We start from the raw sequence: 24,799 nt of genomic DNA on the forward strand, positions 1-24,799 counted from the left end.
AGCATCAGACAAGCTCAATGTATATAGTTTATTTTAGTAAAACGCATAGGGTGTGTCTATTTATCATATTGCCCCCACATTCTGAAATTGCATATTTGTCACCCCCAGTTTTATAATTGGAATGTCAAACAAAATGAGGCAACGGTGTGCTTAATGACCATGCGGATGCCTCCGAGAGGTTGCGAAGGCTGTTTGAAGTGTTTATCTGACTGGAGAATAAAAATAAATAAATAATGTATGTCCCCCCACTTCTAAAATCAAAGTTGCACCCCTGATATATGGAAAAATACACATTTTAACAAGTTGACTAATTGATTGGTTGAAAGAACAGACGACTTTCAGTCGAACAATATTTGTTTTGTGGGGACACCCCAAGTGTATGCACAAATGAGAGTGTGTGTTCCCCCTAAGGGTTTGTGGCGGTCACACACTCGGTTCATGTTCTCTTCACTCTGTTCTCCACCGACTGCAGTGATCCGAGCCCACAGGGTTGTATTAAATATACATCACACAGCCGTCTGCAGAACACACACACAAAGAGCGAGAAAGAGAATATAAGAACTGAGGCTCTCACACAATCACAAACTGCTTGCATTCTATGTTAACAACATCATCGTTAAAACTCATCCCTACTCACTACACCACACTTACTAAGCCTACATAGTACACTACACAGTCACTCACTACTTCTGTGTAAGCCTACATTACACAGTAGCCTACACGCAGTCGCCGACACGCAGTCACTCACAACTCCTATCCTACGAAGAGTTTTCCATCCAAAAACCTGAAACCTGAGTGGCATGAACTCTTCTCCAATCAGTAACTCTGCTCTGGAATGGGTCATGCCCTTCATTAACGAACCAATCAGATGTAGCGCTGGCCGCTTAATTGGCATCACCTGTCTTTCCATCTTCTTTATAGTCCAGTTGTGTGAGTTCAGTTTTTTAAAACTTTCTCCATCTATCCAGGACCATTCTGAAGTTCCAGTCCTTCGGTAAGCATTTTAACAACTCTAGGCCTTTGATGCCGATATTCCTCGGTTTTTGATCATGTAGGCCTAAAACACTCAAATATAGCTACTTTTCCCTTCCACTTACTCCAATAGTTGCACATTCAATGTGCTGATACCTCGCTTGTGTTTGTCCCAGAACCTGATCTCAAATTTGTGAAACATGAACAAACCGGAAAAGCCACTATCTACGCTGTGGGGTAGGTTTATGTTTGACCAGAAACTGTTCCCATAGTGCCCAAAAAATGTAGCTTCCATAACATCTGGACTAAATCTGTAGGCACATCTTTATGTTTGGTAGGTTGTGAACTCAGCGAGTCAAAGAAAGAGGGAACATTCAAAACGGATGACACAAACCACCAACATCAACTCGCACTGAGAACCGTAAGTCCCTTTGGAGAATATTTGATATTTTACAACCAAAGACTGACTGGTCATCTTTATTGCAGCTGTACTGCACAGGTCAGAATATTAGTCACGTGATGACATTTGAAATTCTAATTTGGGTAGTATGACTGCAGTAAGACAACCTGGAACGCAATTTTAACGTCAGTGCGTTTTCAAGTTCCTGACTTGTCCCTGGCAGATGTGTCTGGGTGCAGGCGCCAAAGAAGAGTTCAACATCGTGGCGTTAATTACCGGAGAATCAGATAACAGCAAGGGCATACCCATGGCTACTCTGCACGCGAACGGAATGCCCACGGCAAGTTGTCCCAATTTGTTCTAATGTGGCAGCCTGACTACTTGGCGTTCTCTATCGAGGCAGAGGTGAGTTGATAATTGTGGGATTTGCTAGCAACGGAGTTGCCATTAGTTGATTCTGGTCAAATATCAATTGAAAACAATTACCGTGTCCTGTACAGCTGCTGATCCTGGATAGCCCTGACTGATTAGCACATCTGCGTTGAGTTGAGGAACACAACGATAAAGTTTGGTTTTATTCTGTGCATTTAAAGTGTGAATTTCAGTGCCTGTGGAAGTATTGCAGTTGTTGTACAGGACATGTGGCAACTCAATGTTTCTAGTAAATTCTGTGACCAGTTATACAAACTGAACTCTGCCTCAATACAAGAGAACTGTAGGACTTGGCCAACCAGGCTGTCTTTTCAATGACCTAGACCTACCTGGCTAATGAATGTTAACCCAAATCAGGTAATGTTGAGGAATGGGCCTGGGGAAGTAATCACCAGTGGTTATAGGCCTAACCTAGCTGGGTGCCTGGTTCTGTCAGTTTGAATAGCAGCACTGATTGTCATGATTCTGTGTATTGATCTCTCCAGGTCAATCTGTCTGGGATAGATCTGCACCCTCCTGTAACCTTTCAGCTGAGGAGTGGCGCTGGACCGGTCTACATCTGTGGGGAACACGTGGCCTGTAGGGGTTTAGGGAGCAGGGATGGTGCTTAAACTGTAAAAAAAAGTGGCCCTAGCCTTACTGTAATGTCATTCAACTAATCAAAGTCCTGAGGAGCAGCTGGTCAGTGGAATTGGATATGTTGGAACAGAATATTGCATATAATGGTGACTGTTTTGACAGCCATAAACTACAGGCCTTTCTAATGTCATTGTCATTTAACTCCTGTTGCTTTCCAGTGGAGGATGACTTCTCAGGAATAGATAGTGTTGATGAGGAGATGGAGGAGGAGGAGGAAGAAATTGAGTCTCCTGTGAAGCCTGCTAAGAAAGCAACTGCCAAGAATGCAAATGTTGCAGGCAAAGTAAGGACCTGTTTTATATGATTTTATACTTAAGTTGTCACATTTTCAACATGCATATGGACAACTACGAAATCCAGCTACACACGGATCCTAGTTTGCTCTAATCTACATATAAATGATCTTACTCCTTGTCAGTTGTCAAATCCAAACTTTGCTTCACAATGAGATGGTATTGGTAAAGCACACAGATCTGGGACCAGGCTAATGTTATTCCTGTCTTCCAGAGAAAGAAGCCAGAGGAAGTAGATGAGTAAGTGCTAATAATAAATGCTTTTTAATCCATTTGTGACTTACTGAAATCTAATTGTTGCTGTTCACTTACCACCAACTATCCTCTCTCCTTCCAGACCTGCATCAGATGATGAGAGCAACCCTCCTAAAAAGGTACTTTATTTACTCTGCCTTAAATATTATACCCTGATTGACTTTCCTGGTCTGAGGCTCTGGCTTCGTCCCAAATTGTTCCCTATGTAGTGGCAGGGTAGCCTAGTGGTTAGTGTTGGACAAGTAACCGGAAGGTTGCAAGTTCAAATCCCCGAGCTGACAAGGTACAAATCTGTCATTCTGCCCCAACCCACTGTTCCTAGGCTGGCATTGAAAATAAGAATTTGTTCTTAACTGACTTGCCCAGTTAAATAATTGTATAATAAAAAATAGTGCCATGTGATGCAGAACAATCTTCTGGCCTCCTGTTGGAATCATGGCTGGTCTGGTTTAAAATGTCTTTCTGTGTTTCAGGGAAAGGGTAGAGGAAGAGGCAGGGGAAAGTGATCCAGGGTAAGTGACTACCTCAGAGGATTACGCAGGGCTCAGCATTACTGCCCTATCTTTTGTTAGCGCATAGCCATTCCTGGGGTCATATGCATGACTAGGTCGCGTTGGATGAAGTGTCAGTTAAATGGCATATGAAGTCTAACACTGACTTGGGGTTAACCTCTCCAGAATACTAACAACCGTTAGGGGAAAGGGACTAAGAACCCCTTGGCACCTGAAGGGTGTAGTGTGACATGCCCGCTGAATTTGCAGATTGCCTGTACTGAATGACTAAACCATTTAATGTGTTTCAGGTGCTGCCCAAAGAGTCCATTGCAAGTTCTGTTTGGCTAAAGGTTCTGTCAATCAACTGTTGGGTTTCTTTCTACCTGTTAATTCTTGCATGGATCAAAGGATTTAATCTAAGGCTGTTTATCCTGTACATGTCAGTGCTTTGTAAATAGTTTGAAAGAGTTTTGTCCTTGTGGTACTAATCGGTGTACATTAAACTACACTGAACCAAATTTAAATGCAACTGAACCAAATTTAAATGCAACATGTTAAGTGGTCCTTTGTTTCATGAGCTGAAATAAAAAAAAAATCCCAGAAATGTTACATACACACAGCTTTTCCTGTGTACAAATTTGTTTGTCCATATCAGGGAGCATTTCTCCTTTGCCAAGATGATAATGCTCCTGACCGTTGTGGCATATCAAGAAGCTGATGAAATGGCAGGATCGTTAGAGGGGTGTCTTGTGCGGGGGACAAAAGGCCACGTCTGAAGTTGAGGGAGTGTTCAATTGGCACGCTGACTGCAGGAATGTCCAGAGCTGTTAATGTGGTGTGTACTCTTAGTTCACAGGACTTCATCCTGCTAACTGTTCCACATGTCTGAACTGAAATTGGATAAGGTTTATGTACTCTCTGCCATCGGCTTGGAACTCCTAAATAGTTTTAAACTGGAAGAACTTGTCCTGATTATCAGGCTGATTCCTTGACCGGTCAATGTTAATTTTGTTGTAATTTTTATGGTTTTTACTAGATGACTTGTAGTTTCATGTCTGTGTAATGATTTATTAGTCCTCACCATCTTGGCCAGGACCTCCAACCGCAGACCTCGTAACCACACCAGCAGCACAGCACCTCCATCTGGCTTCAACTGTGGGAGGGTGCTGCTATTTCTGTAATATGAAGCCCTTTTTGTGGGGGGGAATCTGATTGGCTGGGCCTGGCTCACCAGTGGGTGGGCCTATGCCCAACCATGGCTGCACCCCTGCCCAGTCATGTGAAATCAATAGATTGGGAACTTAGAATTTATCAGTTAAATGAACTTTACAATGACGGCCGAGGAAAAGTGGGTTAAACAAACATATTTTTACCTTGTCAGCTCAGGGATTCGATCTTGCAGCCTTCTGGTTACTAGTCCAACGCTCTAACCAATAGGCTACCTGCCGCCCGTATCTTAGGAAATGTAACTCAGCCAAATTGTTAATTTACATTTTATTGTTCAGTATGAATGGAATTGGTTGACCAATTAGTTCCTCACCAACAAACTATATTCTTAGTGGTTGATATCTAGGATGGTGTTATACGGTATTGCATGAACAGCCTGCCCTCTTGTAGCAGTCAAGTTCACCCTGGCTGTGCCCTACTTTATGCATATTAGACTGTATAATCTGGTTCAACTACAGCTGAACTGTAGCCCTGATTGGGGGTGTAAACTCCAGCTGAGATTAAGATGCTGAGGAACAGATGGTACTGGAGGACATCTACTGTAGACACCTCCCAAATCAACCACTAGCGCTTATTGTCCTGACAAATAGCTTAAAATCTGAAATATAACAGTTCTAAGATTGCTGTGGCCCGGGTGGGGACACAGAACTGATGCCTAGTCCCAAATCAACCACTATAATTCCCTTGGTCCCTACCTCGTAACTGATGTTGAACTGTAGAATTCTGTAAAGTTCCTATGAACAGGTGGATCTGCAGGGGACACAGACTGACACCATCCCAAATCAATCCCTAGCCCCTATTCGTGACCCCCACCTCTAGCGTCAACACTTCCACAATAACCATCTGGACTGTAAAGTTTTCAGCAAGGTTAACTGAGTTGGAGGACACAAGTGAGACATCACTGCAGCCTGACACCCTGGTTCCAAATCAACATCTGGACTCTATGCTTCCCTTGACCTCTACCTCATGCCTATAACACAACTGAACCATTAAGCAGTGTTTAATTTATTCTAACTGACTGAACTGGGGGACAGGTGAGACATCACACGCCTGACAACCAGCCTGTGATCTGATTCTAGGGAATAATACCTGTGACACTCTAGGACCAATTATGCCCTCCCTTAGAACTAGTGACAAAGACCAGTGTTAAATCTAAAAAAGGATTTCCCTATGAAACATTCTGAACAGCAACTGTCTTCTCTGGTCTGCTGTGTATAGCTGGTGGAAGAACACTTTCACAAGCATTTTCATTTAAATATTTTATTAGTGTACAAACAGTGCTTCTAATCTAACTGATATTTTATCTTCAGTGGGCTCACATTTTTCCATGAACAGCACAATCCATATACACAAGCGTGTGTATGTCTTGACTCGTTGGCTTCAATGTGTTTAAATCTTCTGCGCGTCTTTACCTTAAGGGTGTAACTATCTTCATTGATTTATTTGGCACGAGTTTGTAGATATCTTTAATGGCTCCTTGCAGCTTGCATAGGTGTCTCTGGGAGTGGCTTCAGTTTATTCTTTCTCACACACACACATGCAGGCTGGGGAGAGGACAGAGGAGAAGAGAAGAAGGCATTAGCATGCATCAGATGTTGTCTTGACTGCCTTACTGTGTGTGTGTCTCTCTCTTTCTGCTACATCTCACCTCAGTCTCTCTCCTCTCCTTTTAGTCAACCTCACTCTTCCTCAGGTCTTCACTCTTCATGTCCTCACTCTTCCTCAGGTATTTCTTCATGACAGAAGCAACGTCTCCCCCCTCGCTGCCCTCCGCGTCCAGCCTTTCTCCCTGCGGCCCCCCACCTCCACTACGCCTGACCCCTCCTCCCTGGGAGCTCCCCCCAGACCCTGAGCTGGTGGAGCTGGAGTCGGAGCCCTTCCTGCTGCGTGTGGAGGGGGGCAGCTCTCCAAAGTGGACACTGAGTGCCCTCCGACCCCCTCTGACTGAACTGGCCAGGCTGCTGGTGGACTGGGCCCTTCGGATGGCCGGCAGAATGTCAGAGGCCGCGTCATCACGGTTACCGTCGCTTATGAGGCGGCGGTTCTGGAACACCATGGGTTCCGACCCCAGACAGCCCTCCCCACCGCCCTCGCTGACGACGCTCTCCAGCAGCCTGCGTCTCATTGGCTGGGGGGAGCGCTGGGGGGAGCGCAGGGATCTAAATGGTTCTTCACTGTCTTCCTCTGGGATGGAGATAGTGGGGGGGCGACGGCGGGGGGCAGTGGGGGAAGTGAGGGAGGAGAGGAGGGGGAGAGAGGGGAGGGAGGAGAGAGAATCGGAGGAGTTGTAGCGTTTGGCTCCGGAGTCCCTAGAAGCTGCAGATGAAGCCTGGGTTTCGCCTATGTTGCGCAGGCTGGCGGCGCGTGGCAGCAGTGGGGAGGGAGGTTTGAGGATGCTGCGGGGCTCCTGGAGGTCTTCGGGGCCCAGAGAGAGGGCTGAGGCTCTGCGGCGGAGGGTTGAGGCCCCAGTGGTCTGGTAGATAGGGAGAGAAATGGTACTGCCATCCCCCTCCCCAGACTCTGCTCCCCCTCGCCGCTTACGAAGCCCCTCTAATAGCTCGGAGAGGGCAGAGGAGGAGGAGGCCCGACCAAGATGTGAACTTCCCCCATTACCAACCACACCCCCTGGTTCGAAACCATTCTCATCTGGGTCCACACAGGAGCTGGGTGAGAGGGAGAGAAAGAATAATCAAATATTGGGAATATAAAAAAGTTTTAAGGCTCTAAAACTGCCAACATCCACATAGTGGCTGTTTTGGCGGTGTCGGATGTGAAACTGCGTTAGCTGTGAAATCCACAAGCGGCTCCTGGCATTATACCTAAAGTGGACATTGCCAATGACTGCACGAAGTTGCATTAATAGAAATCTCATGCAGCCTTATTTAAGTTCTAACACTGGAATGAGAGATGTAATCTCCACCTCAATTAAGATGATAGATGTCCTCATTATTTAGTTTCATGGTCATTATTTCTGTAAAACCTACACTTTCTCTTTCTGAACTTCTAACATGAGTGGGACGGACGTTGCTTTGTGACAATGATCAAGAGCAGCTGCTCGCCGATTTGACAGCTCCAACACAGTTACACCTCTGACACCACCAAAACATCAGCTATGAGGGTGTCGGATATCGGCGGTTAACGCTTGATCTGATTGAACGCTTGATAGGCCTTAGTATCTATGCAGTTGCTATTGAATTGACCTACTGAAGTTGAACTGTACTGAATCAAACTGAACTGACAACTCACCGGAAGCTGTAAGTGCTCATGGTGTCTGTGACAGACTGTCGCCCCGACTGGTTGCTGATGGTACTGCTGCCATAGGGAGAGCCCCGTCTGGCCCCCCCTCGGGGAACACCCAGCCAATGACGGATGCCCTCTCCAACATCCTCTGTGCCCAGAGATTGAGAACCAACACTAGACACACTGTCGCTGAGGAAGAGCGGGAACACACACAGTGTCACTGAGCGACAGAGATCACACAAACACAGTACCAAGAGACAGAACACACATGACTCCACACAGCCAGAGATGCAAAACTTCTAAGCCATGGTCAGCTCACAGCAGTTCAGCCACAGTGTCCTCAGAGGACATTTCCTGTCCCTGTGTCCTCTCTCTCCTGCTGTGTGACTGCAGGTGGTGGCAGATAATATTGGAGACACAGTCAGAGGTGTCAGACATTCACACTCAGTACTCAGGTCACATACTTGTACTGTATATAAACAAACTAACTACAACCTCTCTCATCTGCCATCAGAGAGAGGAAAGAAGAGGACGATGGAGGGAGCAAGAATGAAAAGGTCATTGGTCAGGGTATAGAAGTTTGAGAAAGAGGGAGGAAGAAGTGATAGAGCAGGAAAGATTGAGAGAGGGAGTGATAAAATGAGAATAGATAATGGAAGATGAGAGAGAGAGAATAACTGGCTTCTGTACTGCAATACATGGGACTCCATGCCTTATGGAATACACAAGAATATCCCAGCTGGTGAACTCTCAGAACAGAGAAAAGATTGTGTCTCTTACAAAGGGCTGTGTCTGTACGTGTGTGTGTGTCTCTTACATAGGGCTGTGTGTCTGTGTAGGTGCCTCTTTGCTCCAGCCCTGTGGCTCTCAACCTTGTCCACCTACAGGGAGGTGGAGCTACTGGGTGTCTCTTCAGACAGTAGCTGTCAGACTACAACTCAGGCATTTGGCTATGCACTGTTCACATCATCAACAGCCCAGGGACCATATGCAGTGCCTTGCGAAAGTATTCGGCCCCCTTGAACTTTGCGACCTTTTGCAACATTTCAGGCTTCAAACATAAAGTTATAAAACTGTATTTTTTTGTGAAGAATCAACAACAAGTGGGACACAATCATGAAGTGGAACAACATTTATTGGATATTTCAAACTTTTTTAACAAATCAAAAACTGAAAAATTGGGCGTGCAAAATTATTCAGCCCCCTTAAGTTAATACTTTGTAGCGCCACCTTTTGCTGCGATTACAGCTGTAAGTCGCTTGGGGTATGTCTCTATCAGTTTTGCACATCGAGAGACTGACATTTTTTCCCATTCCTCCTTGCAAAACAGCTCAAGCTCAGTGAGGTTGGATGGAGAGCATTTGTGAACAGCAGTTTTCAGTTCTTTCCACAGATTCTCGATTGGATTCAGGTCTGGACTTTGACTTGGCCATTCTAACACCTGGATATGTTTATTTTTGAACCATTCCATTGTAGATTTTGCTTTATGTTTTGGATCATTGTCTTGTTGGAAGACAAATCTCCGTCCCAGTCTCAGGGCTTTTGCAGACTCCATCAGGTTTTCTTCCAGAATGGTCCTGTATTTGGCTCCATCCATCTTCCCATCAATTTTAACCATCTTCCCTGTCCCTGCTGAAGAAAAGCAGGCCCGAACCATGATGCTGGATATCTTTAAGAAATGGCTTTCTTCTTGCCACTCTTCCATAAAGGCCAGATTTGTGCAATATACGACTGATTGTTGTCCTATGGACAGTCTCCCACCTCAGCTGTAGATCTCTGCAGTTCATCCAGAGTGATCATGGGCCTCTTGGCTGCATCTCTGATCAGTCTTCTCCTTGTGCTGAAAGTTTAGAGGGACGGCCAGGTCTTTGCCATGGTCTCATACTCCTTCCATTTCAATATTATCGCTTGCACAGTGCTCCTTGGGATGTTTAAAGCTTGGGAAATCATTTTGTATCCAAATCCGGCTTTAAACTTCTTCACAACAGTATCTCGAACCTGCCTGGTGTGTTCCTTGTTCTTCATGATGCTCTCTGTGCTTTTAACGGACCTCTGAGACTATCACAGTGCAGGTGCATTTATACGGAGACTTGATTACACACAGGTGGGTTGTATTTATCATCATTCGTCATTTAGGTCAACATTGGATCATTCAGAGATCCTCAATGAACTTCTGGAGAGAGTTTGCTGCACTGAAAGTAAAGGGGCTGAATAATTTTGCACGCCCAATTTTTCAGTTTTTGATTTGTTAAAAAAGTTTGAAATATCCAATAAATGTCGTTCCACTTCATGATTGTGTCCTACTTGTTGTTGATTCTTCACAAAAAAATACAGTTTTATAGCTTTATATTTGAAGCCTGAAATGTGGCAAAAGGTCGCAAAGTTCAAGGGGGGCAAATAGTTTCGCAAGACACTGTATAAACAGTGGGGCAAAAAAGTATTTAGTCAGCCACCAATTGTGCAAGTTCTCCCACTTAAAAGATGAGTGAGGCCTGTAATTTTCATCATAGGTACACTTCAACTATGACAGACAAAATGAGAAGAAAAAAATCCAGAAAATCACATTGTAGAATTTTTTATGAATTTATTTGCAAATTATGGTGGAAAATAAGTATTTGGTCAATAACAAAAGTTTATCTCAATACTTTGTTATATACCCTTTGTTGGCAATGACAGAGGTCAAACATTTTCTGTAAGTCTTCACAAGGTTTTCACACACTGTTGCTGGTATTTTGGCCCATTCCTCCATGCAGATCTCCTCTTGAGCAGTGATGTTTTGGGGCTGTTGCTGGGCAACACAGACTTTCAACTCTCTCCAAAGATGTTCTATGGGGTTGAGATCTGGAGACTGGCTAGGCCACTCCAGGACCTTAATGCTTCTTACGAAGCCACTCCTTTGTTGCCCGGGCGGTGTGTTTGGGATCATTGTCATGCTGAAAGACCCAGCCACGTTTCATCTTCAATGCCCTTGCTGATGGAAGGAGGTTTTCACTCAAAATCTCACGATACATGGCCCCATTCATTCTTTCCTTTACACGGATCAGTCACCCTGGTCCCTTTGCAGAAAAACAGCCCCAAAGCATGATGTTTCCACCACCATGCTTCACAGTAGGTAGGGTGTTCTTTGGATGCTACTCAGCATTCTTTGTCCTCCAAACACGACGAGTTGAGTTTTTACCAAAAAGTTATATTTTGGTTTCATCTGACCATATGACATTCTCCCAATCATCTTCTGGATAATCCAAATGCTCTTTAGCAAACTTCAGACGGGCCTGGACATGTACTGGCTTAAGCAGGGGGACACGTCTGGCACTGCAGGATTTGAGTCCCTGGCGGCGTAGTGTGTTACTGATGGTAGGCTTTGTTACTTTGGTCCCAGCTCTCTGCAGGTCATTCACTAGGTCCCCTGTGTGGTTCTGGGATTTTTGCTCACCGTTCTTGTGATCATTTTGACCCCACGGGGTGAGATCTTAAGTGGAGCCCCAGATCGAGGGAGATTATCAGTGGTCTTGTATGTCTTCCATTTCCTAATAATTGCTCCCACAATTGATTTCTTCAAACCAAGCTGCTTACCTATTGCAGATTCAGTCTTCCCAGCCTGGTGCAGGTCTAAAATTTTGACAGTTCTTTGGTCTTGGCCAGAGTGGAGTTTGGAGTGTGACTGTTTGAGGTTCTGGACAGGTGTCTTTTATACTGATAACAAGTTCAAACAGGAGCCATTAATACAGGTAGCGATTGGAGGACATAGGAGCCTCTTAAAGAAGAAGTTACAGGTCTGTGAGAGCCAGAAATCTTGCTTGTTTGTCGGTGACCAAATACTTATTTTCCACCATCATTTGCAAATAAATTAATAAAAAATCCTACCATGTGATTTTCTGGATTTTTTTCTAATTTTGTCTGTCATAGTTGAAGTGTACCTATAATTAAAATGACAGGCCTCTCTCATATTTTTAAGTGGGAGAACTTGCACAATTGGTGGCTGACTAAATACTTTTTTGCCCCACTGTATATCAGACTGGTCTAATAACTGAAACAGCCCAAGACTCAGCACTCTAGATTCAAGCCAACACAGGCGAGAGTACAGAGGACGGAAACACACGCACGTGGATAGACATCTGCACGCACGCACGCACGCACGCACACACACATGCTGGGAACCAGGGTTCTTACAGGTCTCTCTTCTTAGCAAAGGATTCCACAGCCGTCGCAACACTGGAATCAGGAAGATGGGTGTGGGATCAGAGCAGTAATGATGTAACTTCCTTCTGGACACAACTGTACCTGTCATCCCATTGCTTTAACCCTCCCACATACCACATTTACATATCAAACACAACAACACACTCATACCTCTCTTACACATCAAACACAGTAACACACACACCCATACCTCTCTTACACGTCAAACACAGTAACACACTCATACCTCTCTTATACATCAAACACAGTAACACACACACCCATACCTCTCTTACACGCCAAACACAGTAACACACACACCCATACCTCTCTTACACATCAAACACAGTAACACACTCATACCACTCTTACACATCAAACACAGTAACACACTCATACCTCTCTTACACATCAAACACAGTAACAAGCTCATACCTCTCATCATCACTTTCGTCACTAGACTCCACCTCCTCCAGGGCGGCTTGCAGATCAACGATACGATGGATGGATGTCTCCAGATCAGCTTGTAATGTCTGTCTGACCGCACTCAGCTCTGTCACTTGCATCTCCTGAGAACAGAGAGAGAGAAGGAGAGAAAGTGAGGGGGGAAAAGAGAGAAAAAGAGAGTCGTGTCCATAGGAGAGGTGACAGAGAGTGGAGAGGCCGCAAGAGGAACTCCAAAGACGTGTGCGCCACAGGCCAACTGTACGTTTATCCATGTTATTCAATACAGGCCAACTGTACGTTTATCCATGTTATTCAATACAGGCCAACTGTACGTTTATCCATGTTATTCAATACAGGCGTAACTGTACGTTTATCCATGTTATTCAATACAGGCCAACTGTACGTTTATCCATGTTATTCAATACAGGCCAACTGTACGTTTATCCATGTTATTCAATACAGGCCAACTGTACGTTTATCCATGTTATTCAATACAGGCCAACTGTACGTTTATCCATGTTATTCAATACAGGCCAACTGTACGTTTATCCATGTTATTCAATACAGGCCAACTGTACGTTTATCCATGTTATTCAATACAGGCCAACTGTACGTTTATCCATGTTATTCAATACAGGCCAACTGTACGTTTATCCATGTTATTCAATACAGGCCAACTGTAAGTTTATCCATGTTATTCAATACAGGCCAACTGTACGTTTATCCATGTTATTCAATACAGGCCAACTGTACGTTTATCCATGTTATTCAATACAGGCCAACTGTACGTTTATCCATGTTATTCAATACAGGCCAACTGTACGTTTATCCATGTTATTCAATACAGGCCAACTGTACGTTTATCCATGTTATTCAATACAGGCCAACTGTACGTTTATCCATGTTATTCAATACAGGCCAACTGTACGTTTATCCATATTATTCAATACAGGCCAACTGTACGTTTATCCATGTTATTCAATACAGGCCAACTGTACGTTTATCCATGTTATTCAATACAGGCCAACTGTACGTTTATCCATATTATTCAATACAGGCCAACTGTACGTTTATCCATGTTATTCAATACAGGCCAACTGTACGTTTATCCATGTTATTCAATACAGGCCAACTGTACGTTTACCCATATTATTCAATACAGGCCAACTGTACGTTTATCCATGTTATTCAATACAGGCCAACTGTACGTTTATCCATGTTATTCAATACAGGCCAACTGTACGTTTATCCATGTTATTCAATACAAGCCAACTGTAAGTTTATCCATGTTATTCAATACAGGCCAACTGTACGTTTATCCATATTATTCAATACAGGCCAACTGTAAGTTTATCCATGTTATTCAATACAGGCCAACTGTACGTTTATCCATGTTATTTAATACAGGCCAACTGTACGTTTATCCATGTTATTCAATACAGACCAACTGTAAGTTTATCCATGTTATTCAATACAGGCCAACTGTACGTTTATCCATGTTATTTAATACAGGCCAACTGTACGTTTATCCATGTTATTCAATACAGACCAACTGTAAGTTTATCCATGTTATTCAATACAGGCCAACTGTACGTTTATCCATATTATTCAATACAGGCCAACTGTACGTTTATCCATGTTATTCAATACAGGCCAACTGTAAGTTTATCCGTATTATTCAATACAGGCCAACTGTACGTTTATCCATATTATTCAATAAAGGCCAACTATAAGTGTATCCATGTTATTCAATACAGACCAACTGTAAGTTTATCCATATTATTCAATACAGACCAACTGTACGTTTATCCATATTATTCAATACAGACCAACTGTACGTTTATCCATGTTATTCAATACAGGCCAACTGTACGTTTATCCATATTATTCAATACAGGCCAACTGTACGTTTATCCATATTATTCAATAAAGGCCAACTGTAAGTGTATCCATGTTATTCAATACAGACCAACTGTAAGTTTATCCATATTATTCAATACAGACCAACTGTACGTTTATCCATGTTATTCAATACAGACCAACTGTACGTTTATCCATGTTATTCAATACAGGCCAACTGTACGTTTATCCATGTTATTCAAAACAGGCCAACTGTACGTTTATCCATGTTATTCAATACAGGCCAACTGTACGTTTATCCATGTTATTCAATACAGGCCAACTGTACGTTTATCCATGTTATTCAATACAGGCCAACTGTAAGTTTATCCATGTTATTCAATACAGGCCAACTGTACGTTTATCCATATTATTCAATACAGGCCAACTGTACGTTTATCCATGTTATTCAATACAGGCCAACTGTACGTTTATCCATGTTATTCAATACAGGCCAACTGTACGTTTATCCATGTTATTCAATACAAGCCAACTGTAAGTTTATCCATGTTATTCAATACAGGCCAACTGTACGTTTATCCATGTTATTCAATACAGGCCAACTGTAAGTTTATCCATGTTATTCAATACAGGCCAACTGTAAGTTTATCCATGTTATTCAATACAGGCCAACTGTACGTTTATCCATGTTATTTAATACAGGCCAACTGTACGTTTATCCATGTTATTCAATACAGACCAACTGTAAGTTTATCCATGTTATTCAATACAGGCCAACTGTACGTTTATCCATGTTATTTAATACAGGCCAACTGTACGTTTATCCATGTTATTCAATACAGACCAACTGTAAGTTTATCCATGTTATTCAATACAGGCCAACTGTACGTTTATCCATATTATTCAATACAGGCCAACTGTACGTTTATCCATGTTATCCAATACAGGCCAACTGTAAGTTTATCCATATTATTCAATACAGGCCAACTGTACGTTTATCCATATTATTCAATAAAGGCCAACTATAAGTGTATCCATGTTATTCAATACAGACCAACTATAAGTTTATCCATATTATTCAATACAGACCAACTGTACGTTTATCCATATTATTCAATACAGACCAACTGTACGTTTATCCATGTTATTCAATACAGACCAACTGTACGTTTATCCATGTTATTCAATACAGGCCAACTGTACGTTTATCCATATTATTCAATACAGGCCAACTGTACGTTTATCCATATTATTCAATAAAGGCCAACTGTAAGTGTATCCATGTTATTCAATACAGACCAACTGTAAGTTTATCCATATTATTCAATACAGACCAACTGTACGTTTATCCATGTTATTCAATACAGACCAACTGTACGTTTATCCATGTTATTCAATACAGGCCAACTGTACGTTTATCCATGTTATTCAATACAGGCCAACTGTACGTTTATCCATGTTATTCAATACAGGCCAACTGTACGTTTATCCATGTTATTCAATACAGGCCAACTGTAAGTTTATCCATGTTATTCAATACAGGCCAACTGTACGTTTATCCATGTTATTCAATACAGGCCAACTGTAAGTTTATCCATGTTATTCAATACAGGCCAACTGTACGTTTATCCATGTTATTCAATACAGGCCAACTGTACGTTTATCCATATTATTCAATACAGGCCAACTGTACGTTTATCCATGTTATTCAATACAGGCCAACTGTACGTTTATCCATATTATTCAATACAGGCCAACTGTACGTTTATCCATGTTATTCAATACAGGCCAACTGTACGTTTATCCATGTTATTCAATACAGGCCAACTGTACGTTTATCCATGTTATTCAATACAGGCCAACTGTACGTTTATCCATGTTATTCAATACAGGCCAACTGTAAGTTTATCCATGTTATTCAATACAGGCCAACTGTACGTTTATCCATGTTATTCAATACAGGCCAACTGTACGTTTATCCATGTTATTCAATACAGGCCAACTGTACGTTTATCCATATTATTCAATACAGGCCAACTGTACGTTTATCCATGTTATTCAATACAGGCCAACTGTAAGTTTATCCATGTTATTCAATACAGGCCAACTGTAAGTTTATCCATGTTATTCAATACAGGCCAACTGTACGTTTATCCATGTTATTCAATACAGGCCAACTGTACGTTTATCCATGTTATTCAATACAGGCCAACTGTAAGTTTATCCATGTTATTCAATACAGGCCAACTGTACGTTTATCCATGTTATTCAATACAGGCCAACTGTACGTTTATCCATGTTATTCAATACAGGCCAACTGTACGTTTATCCATATTATTCAATACAGGCCAACTGTACGTTTATCCATGTTATTCAATACAGGCCAACTGTACGTTTATCCATGTTATTCAATACAGGCCAACTGTACGTTTATCCATGTTATTCAATACAGGCCAACTGTACGTTTATCCATATTATTCAATACAGGCCAACTGTACGTTTATCCATGTTATTCAATACAGGCCAACTGTACGTTTATCCATGTTATTCAATACAGGCCAACTGTACGTTTATCCATGTTATTCAATACAAGCCAACTGTAAGTTTATCCATGCTATTCAATACAGGCCAACTGTACGTTTATCCATGTTATTCAATACAGGCCAACTGTAAGTTTATCCATGTTATTCAATACAGGCCAACTGTAAGTTTATCCATGTTATTCAATACAGGCCAACTGTACGTTTATCCATGTTATTTAATACAGGCCAACTGTACGTTTATCCATGTTATTCAATACAGACCAACTGTAAGTTTATCCATGTTATTCAATACAGGCCAACTGTACGTTTATCCATGTTATTTAATACAGGCCAACTGTACGTTTATCCATGTTATTCAATACAGACCAACTGTAAGTTTATCCATGTTATTCAATACAGGCCAACTGTACGTTTATCCATATTATTCAATACAGGCCAACTGTACGTTTATCCATGTTATTCAATACAGGCAAACTGTAAGTTTATCCATATTATTCAATACAGGCCAACTGTACGTTTATCCATATTATTCAATAAAGGCCAACTGTAAGTGTATCCATGTTATTCAATACAGACCAACTGTAAGTTTATCCATATTATTCAATACAGACCAACTGTACGTTTATCCATATTATTCAATACAGACCAACTGTACGTGTATCCATGTTATTCAATACAGACCAACTGTAAGTTTATCCATATTATTCAATACAGACCAACTGTACGTTTATCCATGTTATTCAATACAGACCAACTGTACGTTTATCCATGTTATTCAATACAGGCCAACTGTACGTTTATCCATGTTATTCAATACAGGCCAACTGTACGTTTATCCATGTTATTCAATACAGGCCAACTGTACGTTTATCCATGTTATTCAATACAGGCCAACTGTAAGTTTATCCATGTTATTCAATACAGGCCAACTGTACGTTTATCCATGTTATTCAATACAGGCCAACTGTAAGTTTATCCATGTTATTCAATACAGGCCAACTGTACGTTTATCCATGTTATTCAATACAGGCCAACTGTACGTTTATCCATATTATTCAATACAGGCCAACTGTACGTTTATCCATGTTATTCAATACAGGCCAACTGTACATTTATCCATGTTATTCAATACAGGCCAACTGTACGTTTATCCATATTATTCAATACAGGCCAACTGTACGTTTATCCATATTATTCAATACAGGCCAACTGTACGTTTATCCATGTTATTCAATACAGGCCAACTGTACGTGTATCCATGTTATTCAATACAGGCCAACTGTACGTTTATCCATGTTATTCAATACAGGCCAACTGTAAGTTTATCCATGTTATTCAATACAGGCCAACTGTACGTTTATCCATGTTATTCAATACAGGCCAACTGTACGTTTATCCATATTATTCAATACAGGCCAACTGTACGTTTATCCATGTTATTCAATACAGGCCAACTGTACGTTTATCCATGTTATTCAATACAGGCCAACTGTACGTTTATCCATGTTATTCAATACAGGCCAACTGTACGTTTATCCATGTTATTCAATACAGGCCAACTGTACGTTTATCCATGTTATTCAATACAGGCCAACTGTAAGTTTATCCATGTTATTCAATACAGGCCAACTGTACGTTTATCCATGTTATTCAATACAGGCCAACTGTAAGTTTATCCATGTTATTCAATACAGGCCAACTGTACGTTTATCCATGTTATTCAATACAGGCCAACTGTACGTTTATCCATGTTATTCAATACAGGCCAACTGTACGTTTATCCATATTATTCAATACAGGCCAACTGTACGTTTATCCATATTATTCAATACAGGCCAACTGTACGTTTATCCATGTTATTCCATACAGGCCAACTGTACGTTTATCCATGTTATTCAATACAGGCCAACTGTACGTTTATCCATGTTATTCAATACAGGCCAACTGTACGTTTATCCATGTTATTCAGTACAGGCCAGAATGGATGGAGTCTTATAATCATGCCCAGTCTATTCCTTATTGCATCATCCATCATATATTGTGGCACTGACCAACACACACACGTGGGTCCTTGGTCTTCCTGTAGAGTATGTGTGTGTGTGTGTGTGTGTGTGTGTGTGTGTGTGTGTGTGTGTGTGTGTGTGTGTGTGTGTGTGTGTGTGTGTGTGTGTGTGTGTGTGTGTGTGTGTGTGTGTGTGTGTGTGTGTGTGTGTGTGTGTTATCTCGAGGAGCATTCTTCCATATTCATACAGAGACAGAAAGAAGAGTGATTAATCTATTAATCTTCCACTTTTCCCTGTAATCTCGCTCTCTTTCTCACACTCACGCACAACACACCAAAGTCATTGTTACACACACACTAGCTCACTCACTCAAATGTATGACCTACACACCAGTTCTTATATGGAATGAAGACACACAAAAACACGCCATCATTGGCTCTCCAGGTTATTGACTGTGGAGGGGTGGTTAGTGGTTGTCATAGAGACATGTGGAATGGGATGTGGTGTACGTGTGTATCCATAACCTTGAGAAGACAATGAGGATTAATCACAGCCAGCCAGACAGTGGCAAAGCTAGAGAGAGGATGCAGGAGAGACAGTAGGTATCTCACTGAGAGCTGTGCCTGTCTGCGCTGTTGGTCGTTAGGTCGTTAAAGGGCATCTATCCATGTGTGTTTGTGTAGAACATGGGGAACTCTTTCCATGACAGACTGACCAGGTGAATCCAAGTAAAAGCTATGATCCCGTATTGATGTCACCTGTTAAATCCACTTCAATCAGTGTAGACGTGTGTATGTGTGCCATTCAGAGGGTGAATGGGCACGACAAAAGATGTAAGTGCCTTTGAATGGGGTATGGTAGTAGGTGGTAGGACACTCCGGTCTGAACGTGTCAGGAACTGCAACGTTGTTGCGCTTTTCACGCTTCCAGTGTGTATCAAGAATGGTCCACTACCCAAAGGACATCCAGACAACTTGACACAACTGTGGGAAGCATTGGAGTCAACATGGGCAAGCATCCCTGTGGAATGCTTTCAACAACTAGTAGAGTTCATGCCCCAACACATTGAGGCTGTTCTGAGGACAAAAGAATGGGCAATTCCTAATATTTGGTATACGTTATGTACAGTGCCTTCGGAAATTATTCACACCCCTTGACCTTTCCACATTTTGTTACATTACGTTACAGCCATAATGACAAGGTAAAAACAGGTTTCGGATTTTTTGCAAAGTATTAAAAATAAAAAACAGAAATACCTTATTTATGTAAGTATTCAGACCTTTTGCTATGAGACTCAAAATAGAGCTTCTGTGCATCCTGTTTCCATTGATCATCCTTGAGATGTTTCTACAACTTGATTGGAGTCCATCTGTGGTAAATTCAATTTATATGAAATCAGTCTATATGAGGTCCCACAGTTGACAGTGCATGTCAGAGCAAAAACAAAGCCATGAGGTCCAAGGAATTGTCCGTAGAGCTTTGAGATAGGATTGTGTCGAGGCACAGATCTGGGGGAGAGTACCAACAAATAACCTTCCAGAAGGACAACCATCTCTGCATCACTCCACTAATCAGGCCTTTATGGTAGAGTGCAGGCGGAAGCCACTCCTCAGTAAAAGGCACATGACAGCCCACTTGGAGCTTGGCCAAAGGCACCTAAAGACCTCAGACCATGAGAAACAAGATTCTCTGGTCTGATGAAACCAAGAGTAAACTCTTTGGCCTGAATGCCAAGTTTCATGTCTGGAGGAAATCTGGCACCATCCCTACAGTGAAGCATGGTGGTGGCAGCATCATGAGGAAAACTGGCACCATCCCTACAGTGAAGCATGGTGGTGGCAGCATCATGCTGTGGGGGTGTTTTTCAGCAGCAGAGACTGGGAGACTAGTCAGGATTGAGGGAAAGATGAACTGAGCAAAGTACAGAGAGATCCTTGATGAAAACCTGCTCCAGAGCTCTCAGGACCTCAGACTGGAACGAAGGTTCACCCTCCAACAGGACAACAACCCTAAACACACAGCCAAGACAACGCAGGAGTGGCTTCAGGACAAGTCTCTAAATATCCTTGAGTGGCCCAGCCAGAGCCCGGACTTGAACCCTATTGAACATCTCTGGAGAGACCTGTGCAGCAATGCTCCCCATCCAACCTGAATGGGAGAAACTCCCAAAATACAGGTCTCCCAAGCTTGTAGCGTCATACCCAAGAAGACTCTAGGCTGTAATTGCTGCCAAAGGTGCTTCAACGAAGTACTGAGTAAAGGGTCTGAATACTTTTGTAAATGTGATATCTCAGTTTTTAATTTATTTTATCCTAAAAACCTATTTATGCTTGTCATTAATGGGCATTGTGTGTAGATTGAGGGGGGGAAAAACAATTTAATCAATTTTTAGAATAAGGCTGTAACCTAACAAAATGTGGAAAAAGTCAAGGGCACTGTACATAGTGTGTATGAATGTGTATGTTACCAGCTCCAAGCATCTGCGGCTGCTGTCCTGTTCTCTCTGAGACAGGTCTTCAACCTCCTGTCTCATGTGGTGGAGGCGTTGTTGGTAGTACTGACTGTTCTCTCTCTCTCGGACCTCTGTCTGGGCACTCTGCTCTAGCTCCTCTCCCAGACGCACCACACTATCCCTCAGACGCAGCACCAACACCTACAGAGAGACAGAAGATATTTTTGTCAGACATTATTTAAACTTTATCTACTATTTCTAAATTTCAGCTTTGGCAATATGTACATCATGCCGATAATGCACCATTACATTAAATTGAATTGAGATAAAGAAAGAGATATGAGAGAGACAGAGAGTGTGTAAAGATATGTCAACTAGATTGCTTACTGTCCATTTTAACATCCTCACCTCAAACCTCTTGACCTGTCCTCTCTGGAACTCCAGCTTGTTCTCCAGGTCACACACCCTGGCCTCTTGCATACTGACGATACTACGCCCCACGGTGGACGACTCTAGGAACTGCACCCTGGCCATACTGGTTGCGAGCTGGGGGGAGAAGGGGAAGAGAAAGGAGGAGGAGAGGAAGGATAAGAGAAATATCAGAGTAGGTTATTCAGTCTTGTATCCACATTAACAGCATATCTAGTTCACCATCCCCCCACATTTCTCAGCTGTCAGTTCTTACCTCTTCCTGGAGTGTGTGTCGCTGTTTCTTGGCCTCCTCCAGTTCAGCCTGTAACTCTCTGATCTGTGAAATATCGCTGGAGGACTGAGATAGAGAAAGGTACAGTTTTAATGATCTTTAATTTGAAAAGCACAACTGTCAGAGTCTTTGTACATGGTTTGGAAACCACTATGAGGCAGAGTTACACACCTGTGCAATGAGAGCTTTGTGTTTCTTCATGAGTTCATTAAGGTCCTCCTGGTCCTCCTCTAGTCTCTTCAACAGATCGGACTTGTCATGTTGCAGCTGAGCTACCTGCTCATCCACCTACACATAAACATACACACCTTTAATCTACTCTCTCCACTAGACTGTTGTGCTCACAGTAGGATTGTAAACACATTGATGTTAAAAGTTCCCAAACACCACTGATAATGATACAGTAACAGTTCGTAGTAAGAGTCTAGTATGAGGCCTCTATCTATCTCACCAGACTCTTGTGTTTGCAGATGTTCTCTAGTTCTATCTGAGCATTCTCCAGTTCCATGGACAGAGTCTTCTGAACACTCTCCACCTCCGCTCTCCTTGCCTCACTCTCCTCCAACTAACAGAGAAAGAGATGGAGAGGGACAGAGAGAGCAATAGAGGGAGAGAGAGGGGGGGGGGATATGTTTTAATCGTTAGTTTAAACACGCCTTGATCCACATTCATAGCATCATAGTATGTGTGTGTGTGTGTTTGCATGTGTAGGCGTGTGTGTACCTGGCAGTGCAGACGCTCTATGTGTTCCTTGCTGCCAGGAGCCTGGCTGTGTCCAGGGTTGTCTATGGTAGACAGCAGTAGCTGAGCATCAACCAGCAGGGCATGGGTTCTCTTCAGATCTCTCCTCAGTCTCTTCTCCACATCAAAGTCCCTGTGTCCCACCTTGCAGAGGGAGGAAGAGAATTCAATGTTTAGTAATATGTTAAATAGTTTAATCCACACACACAGACACACACACATACACACACAAGCACCCATAAATTACAATAAAACAACCTCAAGCCTGTCTATATTATGTAGTGGAGGAACTCTGGGGCATTGAGTAAACAAACGTTTGTTGATTAAGTTTGTACTTCAATTTGTTACCACAGGGAAAAGTCTTTCTATAAATAATGGGACCAATGTGTGACATTAGGATTTTTTAAAAATGAAACGGTTTGAAACAAACATTTGAAGGATTTCCATGCAGTTCCACATGTGTACTTAGCAGAATAAAAGGGACTATATGTAAATTGACCCATAACTCTATCAACATGTTTACAACAACCAGAGGCTGCTGCTGAGGGGAGGACGGCTCATAATAATGACTGGAACAGCGCGAATGGAATGGCATCAAACATATGGAAACCATGTATTTTGATGTATTTGATACCATTCCACTAATTCTGCTCTAGTCATTACCACGAGCCCATCCTCCCCAATTAATGTGACCTCATAAAGACATGGCAAGTCACATTTAAAGAGTTCCAGGGACTATTTCAAGCACTTCATTGTAATCTTCAATGACATCAATGTTATACAATTGTATCATTTATATGACTGTACACACAGGGCCTAATATAGAACCCCCCCCCCACCCCCCCCAAAAAAAAAGTGTACAAAAAAGTAGGCCATTACAACTTTAAGAATAATAAAAATGTAGGCCTTGCCAATGCATTGATATTCAAATGATGATTACATTCTAAAATATGTGAGAATAATGTGGACATCGCATTACTAAATAGACTGGATGCATTTTCTGTCACATAATAAACCCAAAATAAATTAATGTGTTGCCTGTTTCGCATGTTATTTTGGCATTAATACGTGTCACATATCAGTCTGCAAACAATGTAAAAAAACTATTGAGTTACTAAAACCACATACAAGCATGTGGCGTGTTTCAGCCTACTATAGCTCAGTGCTTTCTGTGGTGGTGGGGCAGCCAGCGGAAATTACGGAGCGTAGGGGTTGATAATGTTCTCTAGTTGCACCGTGATTGGCTCAGTATTCTGTCACTCTGGGGACACTACGTCAACTCAAAATCTACGGGGAGAGCTCGAAAATTCAAGCCCCTTGACATCAAATCATGTTATATCTACCGTAGCTTTGATTGGACTGATCATGTCATCATACTTTCAAAATCTTAGCTAGCAAGATGGACTAGCAGTCATCATAATGAATCACGTCGACAAATTATAGATAAAAGGTATCGGTGCTCATCGCCCATTGGACATAAACATGACAAAATATCAGAAATCGCAAATTCAACAATGAGTAGTTTGGAAGGAATCAGTGGCAAACTGTAAGCATTGCAAAGCAATCACTAGCCTGCTACTGGAGTGGGTGTGTGGTCGAAGTCTGGGTTTAAGGGTCTATTTTCCAAGCTTAAAATGATAAACATTTAACACCATGGGCCAGAAAAGATGGAGTACATTGGCCTTGCTGTCAATCCAGCATGACTTCTATCTCATTCAAAACAACTGCAAACGTGGAACTGGGAAATCTCTGACTTCATTGAGGTCAAAACAACTGGGAACCCGATAAAAAACGAGCTCCGACTGGGAATTCCAAGTCGGGAACTCTGGCCTCCTTCTAAAGCTCCAATCTGAAGACCACTGACGTCATAATTCAAGCTTGCTTTTTCCAAGTTCACTGTTGTCTTGAAAGCTGTCGGA

The 24,799-nt window shown here is 42.2% G+C and overlaps 2 protein-coding genes across 6 annotated transcripts in view; one reads left to right on the plus strand and one right to left on the minus strand.

The window, feature by feature from the left end:
* Nucleotides 1-889: 889 nt before the first annotated feature.
* Nucleotides 890-4,102, plus strand: npm2b (nucleophosmin/nucleoplasmin, 2b). 2 transcript variants are annotated; one of them, XM_035764889.2, is made up of 10 exons: nucleotides 890-994; nucleotides 1,149-1,209; nucleotides 1,311-1,393; nucleotides 1,596-1,712; nucleotides 2,290-2,383; nucleotides 2,602-2,726; nucleotides 2,951-2,976; nucleotides 3,074-3,110; nucleotides 3,465-3,503; nucleotides 3,794-4,102. In XM_035764889.2, exons 2-9 carry the CDS (start codon nucleotides 1,173-1,175, stop codon nucleotides 3,495-3,497), a joined length of 552 nt encoding a protein of 183 aa, XP_035620782.1. In that variant the 5' UTR covers nucleotides 890-994; nucleotides 1,149-1,172; the 3' UTR covers nucleotides 3,498-3,503; nucleotides 3,794-4,102. The 2 variants fall into 2 exon arrangements, with proteins under 2 accessions (XP_035620782.1, XP_052381473.1); XM_052525513.1 differs by having other exon boundaries at nucleotides 916-994; nucleotides 1,290-1,393.
* Nucleotides 4,103-5,962: 1,860 nt separating this feature from the next.
* The window catches only part of LOC118377961 (unconventional myosin-XVIIIb), a 55,342-nt gene continuing 36,505 nt past the window's right edge, over nucleotides 5,963-24,799 (minus strand). For 3 of the 4 annotated variants that reach the window (XM_052525502.1, XM_052525504.1, XM_052525505.1), the window contains 11 exons: nucleotides 22,863-23,024; nucleotides 22,591-22,704; nucleotides 22,311-22,427; nucleotides 22,122-22,205; nucleotides 21,845-21,982; nucleotides 21,452-21,637; nucleotides 12,567-12,700; nucleotides 12,123-12,164; nucleotides 7,959-8,141; nucleotides 6,361-7,375; nucleotides 5,963-6,256 (listed from right to left, as the gene is read on the minus strand). In XM_052525502.1, the coding sequence (XP_052381462.1) occupies nucleotides 6,382-7,375; nucleotides 7,959-8,141; nucleotides 12,123-12,164; nucleotides 12,567-12,700; nucleotides 21,452-21,637; nucleotides 21,845-21,982; nucleotides 22,122-22,205; nucleotides 22,311-22,427; nucleotides 22,591-22,704; nucleotides 22,863-23,024 (2,154 nt within the window). In that variant the 3' untranslated portion in view covers nucleotides 5,963-6,256; nucleotides 6,361-6,381. The remainder of the gene's footprint in view (nucleotides 6,257-6,360; nucleotides 7,376-7,958; nucleotides 8,142-12,122; nucleotides 12,165-12,566; nucleotides 12,701-21,451; nucleotides 21,638-21,844; nucleotides 21,983-22,121; nucleotides 22,206-22,310; nucleotides 22,428-22,590; nucleotides 22,705-22,862; nucleotides 23,025-24,799) is intronic. The other variant, XM_052525503.1, reaches the window with a different exon arrangement.

This window comes from Oncorhynchus keta, chromosome 9, assembly GCF_023373465.1.
Source record: "Oncorhynchus keta strain PuntledgeMale-10-30-2019 chromosome 9, Oket_V2, whole genome shotgun sequence".
In the NCBI taxonomy this organism is placed as follows: domain Eukaryota; kingdom Metazoa; phylum Chordata; class Actinopteri; order Salmoniformes; family Salmonidae; genus Oncorhynchus; species Oncorhynchus keta.

Coding starts and splice junctions, on each gene's coding strand:
- npm2b (XM_052525513.1), top strand. CDS start 1,173: ATGAACAAACCGGAAAAGCCACTATCTACGCTGTGGG. Junction 1,210..1,289: donor GCCACTATCTACGCTGTGGG/GTAGGTTTATGT, acceptor CTAAATCTGTAG/GCACATCTTTATGTTTGGTA. Junction 3,111..3,464: donor AGAGCAACCCTCCTAAAAAG/GTACTTTATTTA, acceptor TCTGTGTTTCAG/GGAAAGGGTAGAGGAAGAGG.